The 14,905-nt window shown below is 44.8% G+C and overlaps 2 protein-coding genes across 4 annotated transcripts; one reads left to right on the top strand and one right to left on the bottom strand.

The window, feature by feature from the left end:
* The first annotated feature begins 55 nt into the window (after positions 1–55).
* TIMM8B (translocase of inner mitochondrial membrane 8 homolog B) lies at positions 56–1,887 on the top strand. Its single transcript, XM_056107512.1, has 2 exons — positions 56–204; positions 1,494–1,887. Exons 1-2 carry the CDS (start codon positions 121–123, stop codon positions 1,659–1,661), a joined length of 252 nt encoding a protein of 83 aa, XP_055963487.1. The 5' UTR covers positions 56–120; the 3' UTR covers positions 1,662–1,887.
* Positions 1,888–1,991: 104 nt separating this feature from the next.
* Positions 1,992–14,886, bottom strand: NKAPD1 (NKAP domain containing 1). 3 transcript variants are annotated; one of them, XM_056107508.1, is made up of 6 exons: positions 14,815–14,886; positions 13,412–13,488; positions 11,052–11,152; positions 7,685–7,834; positions 5,153–5,206; positions 1,992–4,304 (listed from the first exon to the last, which is right to left on the bottom strand). In XM_056107508.1, exons 2-6 carry the CDS (start codon positions 13,478–13,480, stop codon positions 3,794–3,796), a joined length of 885 nt encoding a protein of 294 aa, XP_055963483.1. In that variant the 5' UTR covers positions 13,481–13,488; positions 14,815–14,886; the 3' UTR covers positions 1,992–3,793. The 3 variants fall into 3 exon arrangements, with proteins under 3 accessions (XP_055963483.1, XP_055963481.1, XP_055963482.1); XM_056107506.1 differs by having other exon boundaries at positions 1,992–4,307; positions 14,815–14,884; XM_056107507.1 differs by lacking the exon at positions 14,815–14,886 and adding an exon at positions 14,379–14,459 and having other exon boundaries at positions 1,992–4,307.
* Between the last annotated feature and the right edge of the window lie 19 nt (positions 14,887–14,905).

Consider the following 14,905-nt stretch of genomic DNA (forward strand, 5'->3'; position numbering starts at 1 on the left):
CTGGGAAAGCCAAAAAAAAAAAGGGGGGTGGGGCCTTATGCGCCGGAAGCCGGAAGTTAGGGCGCGCGCCCCGTTGCGCATGCGCACATTCGCTGGCCAGAGCTCGGGCAGACACGGACAATGGCGGAGCTGGGGGAGGCGGACGAGGCGGAATTGCAGCGCCTAGTAGCGGCCGAACAACAGAAGGCGCAGTTCACTGCACAGGTGTGGAGTCCGGGGCCAGGGAAAGGAGGGTGAAGACCAGGTCGCGGGCGCCCACGGAGCAGTCCGATGCCCGCTGCCCCTCCCCGGAGACGAGTGCCCGGGGTGGCCGTTCCGCTCGCCCGGCCTTGGGGCAGGGAAGGTGAAAACTGGAGATTTGGGCCCCGCACCCCCTGGCAGTTGGGCCGCCAGCGCCCCACTCCCCCGTAGAGCGGACTACGGGGCTCTAACCCTGCCTGTGTCTCCTCCAGGCCTCCGCCACCTCGGGTCGCTCGCCGCCTCGCAGGACTCAACCCTGCGCGATAAAGTGAAGACGATGTTGCGGGCGAACCGGCATGGGGAGTGTGTGTTTGTTTAGCACTAGACGCTGGAGCCCTTTAAGCGAGGCCGGAACCCCGCGTTGACCTTGGGCAGTCAAGTCCGCCTGTGAGATGGGGGCGATCCACCGCGTTCAGAACCCTGGAAAGGTTTGCCCGAATGCTTAGGGCCCCGCCGCCCGAAGTGGAGGCCGGGCGCGGTGCTAGCACCCTGGTTCGAAATCTTTAGGCCCTAACGTGATGGAACCGTGCGGGTGGGTGCATTACCCCATGATCCTTCCCGATTTCGCAAATTGTGTTCATGACCTTCCCCCGCCCCCCCACCCAAAGGTTAAGAACTGTGGGGCCGGCGCGTTAGCAGAGATTGAAGCATTTGCCCTGCACACGGCCCACCCGTGCTGGACTCCCAAGCACTGCACTTTGTGCCCCCCACCACCCCGCCCCTGATCCTGGGTCGGGGAGGGAATAAGCTCTACAGAGAAATGGGGGAAAAAATCTTTAGAATGGCGTATTACTAGGAGTCAAGTTGGATACATAAGAGATTTCATTGACAGTCCTGTGTTGGTGATTGAATAAGGGAATGCCCTGATTGGTCAGCGAAGAAATTAGTGTTCAGCAAACATGGATTTCTTGATGGAAAATATTTTAATTAGAAAATACTAGAAAGATAGACAAGGACCAGAGAGTATAGTACAGCAGGTAGGGCACTGTTTGCACGTGGCATCCCCTATGGTCATCCCTCAAGCACAAGCAGTAGTGATTCCTGTGTATCACTGGATGTAGCCCCCCAAAAAAGAAAAGTAGACAAGATAATTAAACTGTTGAGACTCTGGTCCACACAGGTGAATAATTGAGAAATGAAGAAAGATTCTTGGGTCAAATGAAAGAACTTTTTTAGTCAGGTGCTGGAAAATAGGAAGAAAATAAGGAAAGTAGTTATTAGCTCCCAATGGTCTTTTTTTTTCTTCTTCTTAGGTGCATCACTTCATGGAACTATGTTGGGATAAATGTGTGGATAAACCAGGAAGCCGTCTGGATTCTCGCACTGAAAATTGTCTCTCAAGCTGTGTGGACCGCTTCATTGACACTACTCTTGCTATTACGAGTCGTTTTGCCCAGATTGTACAGAAAGGAGGTCAGTAGGAGGCCATCTGGGAGAATGACAGATGCTTCAAAGGACTTGTTACCAAACAATTGGAGGAGAAATGGAGCAAGGTCATCAAGTCTGCTGTCTGGTCAACTTTAGGCTGTTAGTTACTTAAGCCTGTTGGTACTAACAAGTACCATATTAAAAAGTGAAATTTATTTATTTGGAATTGAGAAATTCCAGGTTGTAACCCATCATTATTCAATAAATGTGAATTCTCCAGTTTGTTTCATCTTAATTTGGGATTTAATAAAGGTCTCTGGTTTGGCAGGAACAATAGGAATATATAACATGAAGCCAAAGGTGCAAAAGGGAATTCTTGGGTTTAAAGTGCCGTGTAAACCACGAAGGGCCCGATATAACCATTAGAACCTTAACCTAAGACAGAGGGGATTGAGAAAGATGAAGAACAGAAAACAGCTTTATTGCTTATACATGACCAAGAAAAGATAAACATGGAGAAAAAACAAGCATTGTGTATACTTGCTGGGAAAGAGATAGGCCTGCTTATATGGGAGGAAAGGGAAGTTCAGACCAAAATAGAACTCACTTCTAGAACATTCCTTGTTCTAACGACCCATCTTCCTAAGTCTGTGCTTAGAATCGGTATTAGCAAAGGAACATTGCTTAAAAATACATGTTGAAAGCTCCTTTCAACAAAGATTTTACTTGTTCCAAGAACAAAAGCTTTAGGTTAAGAGGTAGTATATATAAACTTGTGTTCCCTTTGGCCTCTGCTAATCCCAAAGGTAAGTAGACACACCATGGAACATTGACAACTGGGTACCAAAGTATTAACATTTCAAATAAATATACCCAAAGGTAGCACCTGCTCATAATCAAAGGATAAGTAATCTCTACCAACCATGTATTCTATAAAGAACAAATTTAGCAGAACGGTAAAATATTGCCACTTCATGGAATATTTTTATATTTAAAATTCTGTTACTGATGTCTTACACCTGTCATGCCACATCGAAGTGTTTCTGTATTATACTTGGGGAGAGTGAGGTGAGGGAGGTTAACTACTCCAGACATCATAAACAGAAAAATCAGAGTCTTAAATTTTCACTCAGTCCATGAAGTGACACCAAGGGAGAATGTGACTTGGATTTTCTGCCACAATGAAAATTTTGATGAGTTTTGCAGTCTTTGTTCAATGAGAATTTGGATTCTTAAGAACCAACATCAGAAGGATCACAGTACACAGCAAGGGGGAATAATAATAGTTGCTGCTTGAAGCTTTAGTACAAAGGCAGATTGGGAAGTAGGTATGTCCCTGAGAAGCCCGTTTCATTTGGGATTTCTTTCAACTTAAGTTTTAGGGGAAATCTAAAGTTCATTAATAAATTTAGAAATAGGGAAGAAACATTTAAATTACAGCTGCTGCCCTGAATCCGGTTCAGAGCACCCATTCAACTAATTCCTAATTCTCCCCCTTTGAGGATAACTGAGGAAGTAATTTTGAACCCAAATCCACTTAATACATAGCAATGGGCCTAGAAAACTAATTACTATTCCATTAGCCTGCCATATTTAGGGCTATACTGATATAGCCACAGTCCTGTCCAGCAGGAAAATTCAACAAAAGCCATGTCTTTTCTAACAGCAGTTGATTTTTGTTCTTACACTCATCATTAAAACCTGAACTACATGTGTGGGGCCGAAATACAGAAAGATCAAAGCACCAAGGCTGAGGTCAAGTTGTGGCACTTAACTATCAATAGGTAAAAGAGATGTTCCCTTAGGCTATTCTACACAGCACTGATTTCAGGCCATTCCTTGATCCCAGAACTTTCCCCAAATCCAATGTTCCAATTGGTGTACCCAGGTCACTAACAAGATTCAGCTTTCCGGGTCTTTCTAATTTTGCTGTATATGCACTCTGCACTAAATGTGATTAGTTGCAAAAAAATAATCTCTTCAAGAAACCTTCATAACAAAATACAAGATTCCCTATTAACAATAAAAGATCAAGTTTAACAGGCGAAAATAGAAGTCTGTCAGAAAGAACACAGACAGCACAGACACCTCTAACCTCAGGTGCCATGTGCTGAGCAGAGTCATTGGCAAAACTCCAAGCTGTAGATACCAAGTCCTGGGGGAATAAGCACTTTTCTCAGCTTGTTCAGTCATCCTCTGAACTCTCATCAGACCTTTCATCTGTAGCCACCTTCCAATTTGTGCGTTTGTTTGTCCTCTCCTGCATTTCACTGTTAATGACAGGGGTGTGGACTTTTTTCTCTCTCTTTTTCCTCTTGGTTTTTTTAGTGTCTCTTTCCTCACTTTCCTCAGAACTGCTAGATGCAGAATCATCTGACTGCGAAGAGTCATTTTCTGCTTCTAAGCACAGAGCAGACGCAGACTTTTTAAGAGACTTTTTCCTGGATTTCTTCTTGCGCTTATGCGACTGCTTTCTTTTCCTGGTACTAGAAGCCCCAGTTTCTTCTGAGAATTCACTTGAAGAGTCTGCTATTGTATCCGTAGCTTCCTTTTTGCTTTTCTTCTGTTTTTTGTGTGACTTCTTTTTTTGCTTTTTTTTGTGGGATTTCTTTGACTTCTTGTGTCTGTGAGATTCATGAGTAGATGATTTTACCTGGGGAGATGTTTTTTTCCCATTGGCAATATCTTGCTGATCACTACTAATAAAAAATAGGAACTACTTTAGAAAACAAATATTTTAATCTTAATTTTAAATCAGAGCCTGGACACAGCATCAAATTTTTTTCTGTTGGGTTTTCGTCTTCATCTTTTAAATGAAAATAAAAATTCTAATTGTCCATACTGAGTTAATGGATGGAATACAATGTATAAAAATCTAAGTGCAGGTGCTGGAGCTATAGTACAGAAGGGTAGGGTGTTTGACTTGCACACAGCCAACCCAGGTTCAATTCCCAGCATCCCATATGATCCCCTGAGCACCCCCAGGACTAATTCCTGAGTGTATGAGCCAGGAGTAACCCCTGTGTGGCGCCGGGTGTGACCCAAAAAGCAAAACAAACAAACAAAAAATCTAAGTGCGGGGCTGGAGGGATTAGTATAGCGGGCAGGACGTTGCACATGGCTGACACAGGTTCAATCCCTGGCATCCCATGTGGTTCCCCCAAGCAATGCCAAGAATGATTCCTGACTCCAGAACCAAGGGTAGCCAAGCATTGCTGGGTGCCATGCCCCTCCCCCCCACACACACAAATTTAAGTTCTATAGATATGCCAAACAACCAGAGAAAAAGCAAAATATTGTTTCCCAAATAGGTCTGGCTACTTGAGTTTTTTGTTTTTTATTTTTGCAATGCTGAAGATCAACCCTAAGACCTCACATATTCAAGTCAAGTGCTCTACTGAGCTATATCCCTAGCCTGGTTACATTTTTAAAATGGAAAATTGTGGGAAATCGTCGTTCTATCCTTAATAAATACTAGTAACTCATTTTACAGTTCAGATTTTATGATTTGTTTCTTTTTATTCAGTAAGGGAATTTGCCTTACCTGTCTGTTTCAAATTCTTCAGGGTATAACTCTTTATAGCCACTGTGACCCCATCTGTAAGATATATGTACTGTTAAAGTACTGAATATATTTTTGAAAATTAAAGCAAATTAGGCAAAACTTAGGAGTACATACTCACAGACCCACACAACACTAGTGGAAAATAGAGGAGTCAGAAATAGCATAAGGATTAAGGTTCATGCCTCACTTGCAGCCAACCTCGCTTTGACCCCAGTATCACAATCCCCCAGACACGGCAGGTGCAGTCAGCACCAGCAGGGTGGCATAGGTCCCTGGCACCACAAGACCTATGGAGCACCATACAAAGCCCTTGTATTAAGTCACCAGATCTGCTGGCTGAGAACCACCAAGAGAAGATCTCCGGGTCTTTCAAACAAAACACGGGAGAAAAAAGAGTCAACCTCATATTATTGCTCAGTAACTTTTCAGGAGTTGGGGGGGGAGGGGAGAAGGGCACACCTGGCTGTGCTCAGACAGGGATCACTCCCAGTTTGCTCAGAAACAATATGGTACACCAGGGATCGAATCCATGTTGGCTATGTGCAAGGCAAATGCCCTACTTCTTGTACTATCACTCCAGCCACCTTGCTCAGAAACGATGCACAGTTGTTTTCAACACCAAGTGACCATTTGTAAAACTTGCCTTACACATGGTCAACCAAGTTTCCATCCCCAGGACCCCATATGGTCTCCCGAGCCCACCAAGAGCCAACAGCTGGGTGTGGCCCAAAAACAAAAATAAAAACCAGCTGGAGCAATAACACAGCAGGTAGGGCCTTTGCCTTGCACATGGATGACCCGGGTTCGATTCCCAGCATCCCATATGATCCCCTGAGCAACACCAGGAGTAATTCCTGAGTGCACAACCAGGTGTAACTCCTGTGCATCGCCAGCGTGACCCAAAAAAGCAAAAATAAATAAAATAAAAACAGAAAAAAAACACTAAAGCACACCTATACTAGTTTGCACTTCTCTAAAAACATTTCCTAGGGGCCAAGGACATAATCCAGTGGGTAGGGTGCTTCAGTTGCACACAGCTGATTTAGGTTTAATTCCTGGCTCCACAGACAGTTCCCTGAGGAGTGATCCCTGAGCACAGAATTTGGAGTCAAGCTCTGAGCTCCCAAATTCAGAAAAAAAAAATTCACAACATCATAATATTTAAGACCATTCACTTTTAAAAAAGTAAACCCTTTGGAGCCAGCTAGGGGGATAATACTGCAGTTAGGGCACTTACTTGCCTTGCATGCGACCAACCTGGTTTCAACCCCTGGCACTCCATATGGTCCCGCAAGCCCCACCAGAGTGATCCCTGAGCACAGATCCAAGAGTAAGACCTGATCACTGTCACGTATGACCCACTTCCACCTCCAAAAAAATCCCCGCTGCCATAACCACTAACTTGAGAATATTTTCGTTACCCCAAAAAGAGGCTACTTGCAGTAATGATTCATCAATCCCTCACCTGCAACCCACAGCAACCATTAATCTATACACTGTCTCTCTATTCTGAATATTTCACATAAACAGAATTATATAAAGCAGTTTTGTAGGAGCTAATCTCCAGCATCTAATGGTGCTCAGCATCACTGAGAGTGGCCAAAAGACCAAGTGGATTCTCTAGCCTTTTTGCCTAGCATAATGTTTAGATTCACCAATGTTGTAGCATGTATCAGTACTTTACTCTGACAAGTAACATTACAGATTATAGATATACCATATTTTATTTCTACATTCATCACCAGAGACACTGGGGCTTCCACTTCTTGACCATTATGAATTCTTAATGCGATGAACAATTTGTCCAAGTTTTTGGAGGGATCTATGTGAGTGTGAGATGCTAAGAAAAATGTGTGTACAAGTTTTTGAAGAGGAGTGTTTAGAGGTGTGTGTGTATGATGCCTTGATCTTGGTTTTATGTGTGCTACCTTGATCTCCTGTGTGTGTGTGTGTGTACGTATGCACACCTGTGCGATGCTTTGATCTCCAGGGTATGTGAGTGTGGCTGGTGGGTGTGCGCATCTGTGCGATGCTTTGATCTCCAGAGCCTCATACCATGTTAGTCTTGCATTCTACGGGATATTTCACTTAATATTTTTTCTTTTGAATTAGCGTGTCTGCTCTATATGTGTGATGCTGAGTATAGAATACAGGGCCTCATACCACACTAGACCTAAGCTCTATAGGATATTTCATAGAATATTTCATTTTTTTGTTTTTGGGTTACACCTTGGAAGTGCTCAGAAACCATGCCATGTCTGGAAACACACCTGGGCATCTGCTACACAATGTAAGCACTCGATCCAAGGAGTTCTCTCTCTGGACTGGGATATTTAATTTTTCACTTTCTTTTTTTTTAATTTTTTGTAGTGCTAGGAATTGACCCACTATGCATATAAGACTTAGCCTTTTGGCTAAAATCAAGTGTAGAACTACATCCCAAACACCTTTATTAAAGTATACATTTTCAGGATACATATCATTTTTGGTCAAAAGAATTAAACCACAAACCTGTCTGGCATGTTAGATTCATAGTCATATAACTTCTTGTTCCAGGATTTAACCTTAAGAAAATCATCCTCCAGTGTCCTGGAAATGTCATTTTTTGGCCTCCAATAATCTCTCTGGCTTTCTTCATCAAAACCATCACTACGCATTCGGCTATAAGATAAAAAAAAAAAAAAGGATTTAGAAGCAATTTCTGAAGTTTCTTTATGGAACATTATGCACAACATTAAATGAACAAGCTTAAAAGGAAAAAACAGCAACTTGCAACAGTTAAAAATTACAGGGGCCAGAGAGATAGTACAGGGGTTAAGGCTCTTGTCTTACACGTGACCAACCCTAATTCAATCCTGGGTATCATTTACGTATGAGTCAGTTATTTCTTCTCTGAATGTGTGATGCTGAGGAGTGGAGAATGGAGTATTGAGCACTGCCAAGAGTAATTCCTAAGTACTACCACATGTGACCTAAAACAAAAATTATATAAAAGACATGTTCTGGAGTGGTCACTCAACAGGATAGGAGCACATCATTTACATGCAGGAGGCCTGGGACCAATACCTGGCACTGTATGATCTGCTGAACATGACCTCCCAAGTTGAAAGCCCATGCCCCTCTCCCCAAAAAAAAAACAAAACATAACATGATCAGTTCTTCTCTATAGATTTGCAGAACTGTCCAGTGAAAATCTGACCATGTCTACCCTGTTGCAGCGCACAATGTTAACTTCTGAACTGTGAAATCCTGTAGATTACTGTTTTCAATTAGGAGGCAACACAAAGAAGAAAACAACATAATCACAGCTGCAGACACTTCAGACTACCCTGAAGATTGTGAATTATATTCCATTCCCCAAAATCCAGCAACAGCAAACTGCTCTAATGAGGTCATGGTAATAGTGGGAGCAAGGCCTTATCCTTCAGAACGTTGGGGCAGAAAAACTGCTGGGAACCATTAATACAGCCTGTACTTACAAGTCTAGTCGGTCAATTAATCTGATTATAAACAAGTGAGATAATCAGAATCCCTGCCCTAAAGATTTATTTACCAGAATTAATAACTTACTCAGAGTATTCTGTTCTTGGAATTATCATTTGGAATTGAACAAACAGCACAAACCATCAGTTATATTACCTGCATTTCAAAATTCTCAAAGGACCATCTTTAAAAAAAGGAGGGGGGAGGGGGCTGGAGAGATAGTACAGTGAAAAGGGTGCTGGCCTTGCATATGGCTGAGCAAGGTTCCATCACCAGATCACCAGCATCCCATGTTTCCCTCAAGCCCCACCAGGAGTGATCCAGAAATGTAGACCAAGGAGTAAGTCCTGAACAACACCAGGTGTGGCCCCCCACCCCCAAAAAACCGAAAGATATTTACTTTTATTTTAAGACTCTGTCTCCCTTACCACTGGTATCAAACAGTTTCCTGTCTAAGTCATTTACACACAGCCAATCATACTTTAGAAGACCACATACACAGCATACTCATTCCCCTAAAATATCTCACTAATAACTACTGATTTCCCAGGCAGACTTTTTACAGGGGCTGAGGTACATACTCTGGTTCAAATCCCTGGCACTACATATAGTCTCTGAGCACTGCCAGGTATGCTCCCAGAAAAACAAAAGAACTGGGGCCAGAGCAATAATGCAATCAGTAGGGCATTTGCCTTTCATGTGGCCAACCGGGTTCCATACCCAGCACTCCAGAACACCACCAAGAGTGGTCCCTGAGTGCAGAGTCCTGAGCATAGCCAAGAAAGGCCTAAAACCATCTTCCCTCAAAAACAAAAGCAAAAAAAAAAAAAATAACCCTCTGCATGATCTGGACTGGAAAGATAACTCAACAGGCTTTACATGTAGTATGCAAGAGGCCTGAATTCGATCCCCAGCACCAAATGGTCCCCTGACATTGCCAGTTGTTACCCCCAACCACTGATCTGAGAGTACTTTCTAGGTACCACCTGATGTAGCCCCCAAACAAACATGTATTAGCATTATTACTTTAACAGGCACAAAAAGCCCAAGAGAAGTTCCCAATTACTCCAAAATTCCTATACTTTCACTGGTAAAACAACTAAGCCTACATAAATATGCACATGCACACTCAAATGACTAATACAAAAGGATCTGTGGAAAACCCTAAGTTAAAAGCCACCAACTAGGATCAGAATCCATAAAATCCTTTTGTTTTGTTTTGTGGCTACACACTGCTCTGCTCAGGATTGGTTCTGGCAGGCTCAGGGACCATACATGGTGCCAGGAATCAAACCTGAGTGCAAGGCAAGCATCCTAGCTGCTGTACTTCTTCTCTGGCCCCAAACATTGAATCCTTAATATTACAATTGTTTAGACAGAATTTTTTGATTTCCCCACTGCAAATAAGTGCAAAGATATACAGGCTGGAGCAACAATACAGTCGGTACGGTGTTTCCCTGGCAGGAGACTGACTTGAATCAGATCTTTGGCACCCCATATGGTCCCCCAAGCACTGCCAAAAGTGATCCCTGAGTGCAGAATCAGGAATAACTCCTGAGCACAGACAGGTGTGGCCCAACCCAGCCCCCTCAAAAAAAAAAAAAAAAAGGAAAAAAACGGTATTTATCATAGGCACCAGAGTAATAGTATAGCAGGTGGTAAGTGGGGGGCTTGCCTTACATGTGGCCGACCTTGGTTGGGTCTGTGGCACCAACATATAGTGCCCCAACCCCACCAGGAATGATCCCTGAGAGCAGAAACAGGACTAAGCCCTGAGCACCACTTGGTGTGGTCCCAAAACAAACAAAGATATAAATCACAGCCATTATCTTTGTGCTTGGGTCTAAATTCATAGAGAAAAAGCTTAAGAACTTACAGGACAGGCTCCTGAAGATAGCCCAGTACCAAAGAGGGAAAGCTAAGAACTCACACAACTGGAGCTTGAAGATAACTCTGAGGCACAGAGCCTATCTTGCAAACATCAGGCCACGAGTTAGATCCCCAGTGCCAACCCACATGCACAGAGCAAGGTCTTGGCTAGTGCATGGACTCTTTGGCCCACTGCAGTCAGGTGAGTCACCCCCAGCAAGCACCTGTGTGAGCAACCTTCAAGCACAAGGAAGGTAAGTGAGCACCAACAGCCAAGTCTATGAGCACTGCAAGCAAATGCAAGACTCCTCACCATAACCAAATATCCAAGCACCACAACCTGGGATATGTGAGACCTCCAATCACTGCTGCATCAACAATGCATAACAACAACAGCAACAATAATAATAAAAACAACTCGAGAACTGCATTCATCTGTTCTTAGCATAGTAAATTGTTTCAAAATAAAAGTTGTTGATTCTGTGCAAGATGAGAATTATTTTCATTCTGAGAGCTGCCACTTCACCTTGAACTACTGGGTAACATTTTCCTTTTGGGGCCCCGGTATGCATCTTCCATCTGTTTCTCCAGTTCTCTTATTTTCCACATATCTGATTCTTCCTGGATCTGTATTTATTAAAAAAGAAAATAAAAATAAGTTACTGAAAACAACACAATACAGGAAAGTAACTGAAAGCACTTGGATTAGACTGGATTGTGATCTGGACGCCAAGAAACAAATTCTGGTTTTCTAGACAGGCTAAACAGTCTAGAGCAGCAAATCATATGTAAAATTCCCGTAGGACAGATTGGGATGGAGGGCAGTGACGAGGAGAGAATCCAGAGCCTCATATATTTGAAGCCTGCACTCTGCCACTAAATTATCCCTGGCCTCTCAAAGAACTTTTTTGATTTTTGTTTTGGAGCCAGATCTGATGATGCTCAGGGGTTACTCCTGGCTTTGTACTCAGCAATTACTCCTGGCAATGTACAGAAGACAATATGGGAATGCTGGGGATTAAACCCAGGTCTGCCACTTGCAAGGCAAGCACCCTACTCACTATACTATCTCTCCAGCTCCTCAAGAGAACTTTTAATCCTCCATACACTGTCACTGTCACTGTCCTCCCGTTGTTCATCGATTTGCTTGAGCGGGCCCAGTAACGTCTCCATCGTGAGACTTTGTTGTTACTGTGTTTGGCATATCGAATACGTCACAGGTAGCTTGCCAGGCTTTGCCGAGTGGGCGAGACACTCTCGGTACCTTGCCGGGCTCTCCAAGAGGGCGGAGGAATCGAACTCGGGTCGGCCATACTGGCTGCGTGCAAGGCAAACGCCATACCCGCTGTGCTATCGCTCCAGCCCCCTCCATACACAACTATCAATTTTGTAATTATGCTCCAATTAGCAAATAATATGTTACTAAAATGTTTTATGATTTTATCATCCCAACTGAACCTTAGAGGTCCCAAGATAGTAGAGCTATTAAGGCATTTCCCTTGGATGTGGCTAACCCTGGTTCAATGCCTGGATGACAAGTGGTCCTTAGCACCACCAGGTGTGGAATAAAAACACAAAATCAAATACAGAACCTTAAACAATCTTACTTCAAAAGAAAACCAAGGGCCAGAAAAATAACTATACTCTCTAAATCAACCTATCGGGAAATACTATGGGAATAATATTCCGATCAAACCAAGAGTATAACTGTTAGTTCACCAAAGAAAATCAATGCGCGTCATTGGTCCTCTTCAATTATATAAGGTCTCCTGGGTGAATTCATTTTCTCTCATATGGTCTATCATTTCCTATATATCAATAATTTCCAATTTCTATGTGTAACTCCACATTTTCTCCTTTCCTCAAAGCCCGAGTTTCTAATAGATATTCTGTAAGCATCTCATGATCAACTTGTTCAAAGATAAACTCCCAAAGCTAAAGCAAAATTTCCTTTTTTCAATCATATTTAAACCCTGTCTTTTGCTCTCACCTCAATTAATGGCATCATTCATCATCATCCCTCCAATTACACAAGGTATTTATAACTGATTCCATAATTATCATTATTATTCAATCAGCCACTTGGTGCTTTGGATACTATCTCCAGTGACTCATTTTCATGCCTATTGTCAGTGCTCTCAATAAAGAAAATCTATTGCTATAGGAAAAAGTATTAATTTCCACACGATATAACCCAAAACTAATTTTCTATTCAAACCTCAGCTTCAGGCACAAGCCCCACATTCCCTTACTTTTGGCTTTACTTTGGCTTTGCGGTGCTCAGGACTTACTCCTGGATCTGTACTCAAGGTTCACTCCTGGCTGACTTGGGTTATCAGGATCAAACCCAGATCTGCCATGTGCAAAGCGAAGGCCCCACCTGTGGGACTGTAGTTCCAGCCCTTATCTTTGGAATACACACAATTTCTTACTATGTCCCAAGTGCTTCATGATTTTTTTTCCTCCCTTTCTGCCAGGGATCAAATCCCGGGCCTCATATGTCCGAGGCAAGTGCTCCGTCACTGAGCAACACTTCCCAACCCATCATGCTCTTTCTTGTCGCCTTTTACTAGTTCATATTGTTCTCTCTCTAGAGCGGTATTTTTTCAACGGGTACACTTGTGCCTATTCATGGAGAACGAACTTCAGATCAGCAATTCAAATGTCAACCATTCCATGAATCCTTTTCTAATTCCCAAATGCAGATTTCATTATTTCTTCTTCAGTGCATTAAAGCATTTTGTACCTGCCTCTGCTGCAGCACTTATTAAACTGTATGGGAATTATCCACTTAATTCACCTATCTGTCAACTGTACCAAAATGATGCATGGGTCATTATGGGCTCCTCATGAAGGGCTGTCGAAGAACTGGGTTGTAGCTCTTACCTTATTGTGAGCATCTGTGTGCCGGATGACATTCCTCAAAAGGACTTTCCCCAGTGGAACCCGGGACATTCTTTAATCTGAAAAGAATCCATAAACACCTAATAACGATTTCCTTTATTACCATATCTTCTATCGCACTCAGAAAGGAGAGTGCGATAAGGAAAACACGATTAAACTAGAAGTCAAAGGTCCTGGAGAATAGTTTATGTTCATCGTTAAAAAGGGAAAGCCTTGGGGCCTGAGAGGTAGGTAGTAGACCTGATAAGGAACTTTATTTCCTTGCACAAGGCCAATCCGGGTTCAATCACTCCACCAACAACGGTCACTGGAGTCCCACATAAAAAGGACCCCCTAAGCCCTAAGCGCAGAACCAGGAGTAAGCCCTGAGCACCTCCGGGTGTGGCTCAGAAATAAACCCAACTAAAAATTAAAGGACTGAAGAGCGGAAAGCGTACCCCGCTCCGATAAGGAACGAAAAGAAAAGAATGTGCGTCAGCGCTCTGGGATACTGCACAAAATCCAGTGCTGTCAACAGCACCCAGGTACTGACTGTTCAGAGAGGGGCTGTTCTCCACGAGGCAAGTTCTTTTCCCTGCTGTGCCGTAAGTGAAATTTCTTGGAAGCCAGCACTAGCCCAAGGCCACCGAGTCCAAGCTGCAGACAGATTCTAAAGGCAGCTCCCGCATCCCCCCCAAATGTTGTCTGCGAGGAAGCCCAGCGGCAGGTTCGGGAGTGTTGGGGAGCACACGTGTCAACAACAAACTGCAAGCAAACGGGCGCCTGCACACACCCAACGGCAGACACATGCCCGACAGTCACCGGGGGAGCGTGGGGGGGGGACTGCGTTCTCCGCTTGGGACCGACGCCTCCACAACTAGAACAACAATAAAACCCCACCGTTCAGGATGCAGTTAAGCATGAGCTCGGCGCAAGCCGCCCCTCCCCACCCCCCTCCCCGCTCACTCACCCCTGGATCCTGAGGAGATCGGGCATCTTGCTAGTGTGAGACGAAGCACCACTCCATTACAAGATCTCCTCCGACCCGGGGGGGCGCAGGGCCCGGGTCCTCCGTGGGCTGCGCAGCCTTCCCACCGCTCATGCGCCCGACCCGCGGCCCCGGGCCTCGGCGGCCTCGCCCCCTGCCCGGCGCCGCGCTCCGCTCCGCTCCCCCGCCCGGGCCGAGCGTGCCCCGCCGCCACGGGGCCCCCGGGAGGCCGGGCTCGCTGCCCCCGGAACGCGGCGGGGGCCTGGGCGCGCGGGACGCCCCCCGCTCGGGCCCCAGGAAGTGGGTTTTTTTGGGGGGGGGGGGGGCGGAGGATGACGCCCGCGCGGGTTCCCGGCGCTCCCGGCCGCCTTCCCGCCGCACGCCCTCCCCACACAGACACACACAAACACACCCATACCGTGCGCCGCAGCCTCGCGTGGCGGGGGTGGGGTGGGGAGTGGGGGGGAGCGGCCCAGGAGCGCCGGGAGCCGCTTCCCCTTCGCGCCGGA

Source organism: Sorex fumeus, unplaced genomic scaffold (genome assembly GCF_029834395.1).
Source record: "Sorex fumeus unplaced genomic scaffold, SorFum_2.1 ptg000169l, whole genome shotgun sequence".
Taxonomy (NCBI): domain Eukaryota; kingdom Metazoa; phylum Chordata; class Mammalia; order Eulipotyphla; family Soricidae; genus Sorex; species Sorex fumeus.

Excerpts from the sequence above, each read along its gene's own strand:
- TIMM8B (XM_056107512.1), top strand. The coding sequence starts at position 121 with ATGGCGGAGCTGGGGGAGGCGGACGAGGCGGAATTGCAGCGCCTAGTA. Across the intron at positions 205-1,493 it reads AGGCGCAGTTCACTGCACAG|GTGCATCACTTCATGGAACT; the intron begins GTGTGGAGTCCG and ends TCTTCTTCTTAG.
- NKAPD1 (XM_056107506.1), bottom strand. The coding sequence starts at position 13,480 with ATGTCCCGGGTTCCACTGGGGAAAGTCCTTTTGAGGAATGTCATCCGG. Across the intron at positions 5,207-7,684 it reads GAATCTAACATGCCAGACAG|ATGGGGTCACAGTGGCTATA; the intron begins GTTTGTGGTTTA and ends TATATCTTACAG. Across the intron at positions 4,308-5,152 it reads GAAGAATTTGAAACAGACAG|TAGTGATCAGCAAGATATTG; the intron begins GTAAGGCAAATT and ends ATTTTTTATTAG.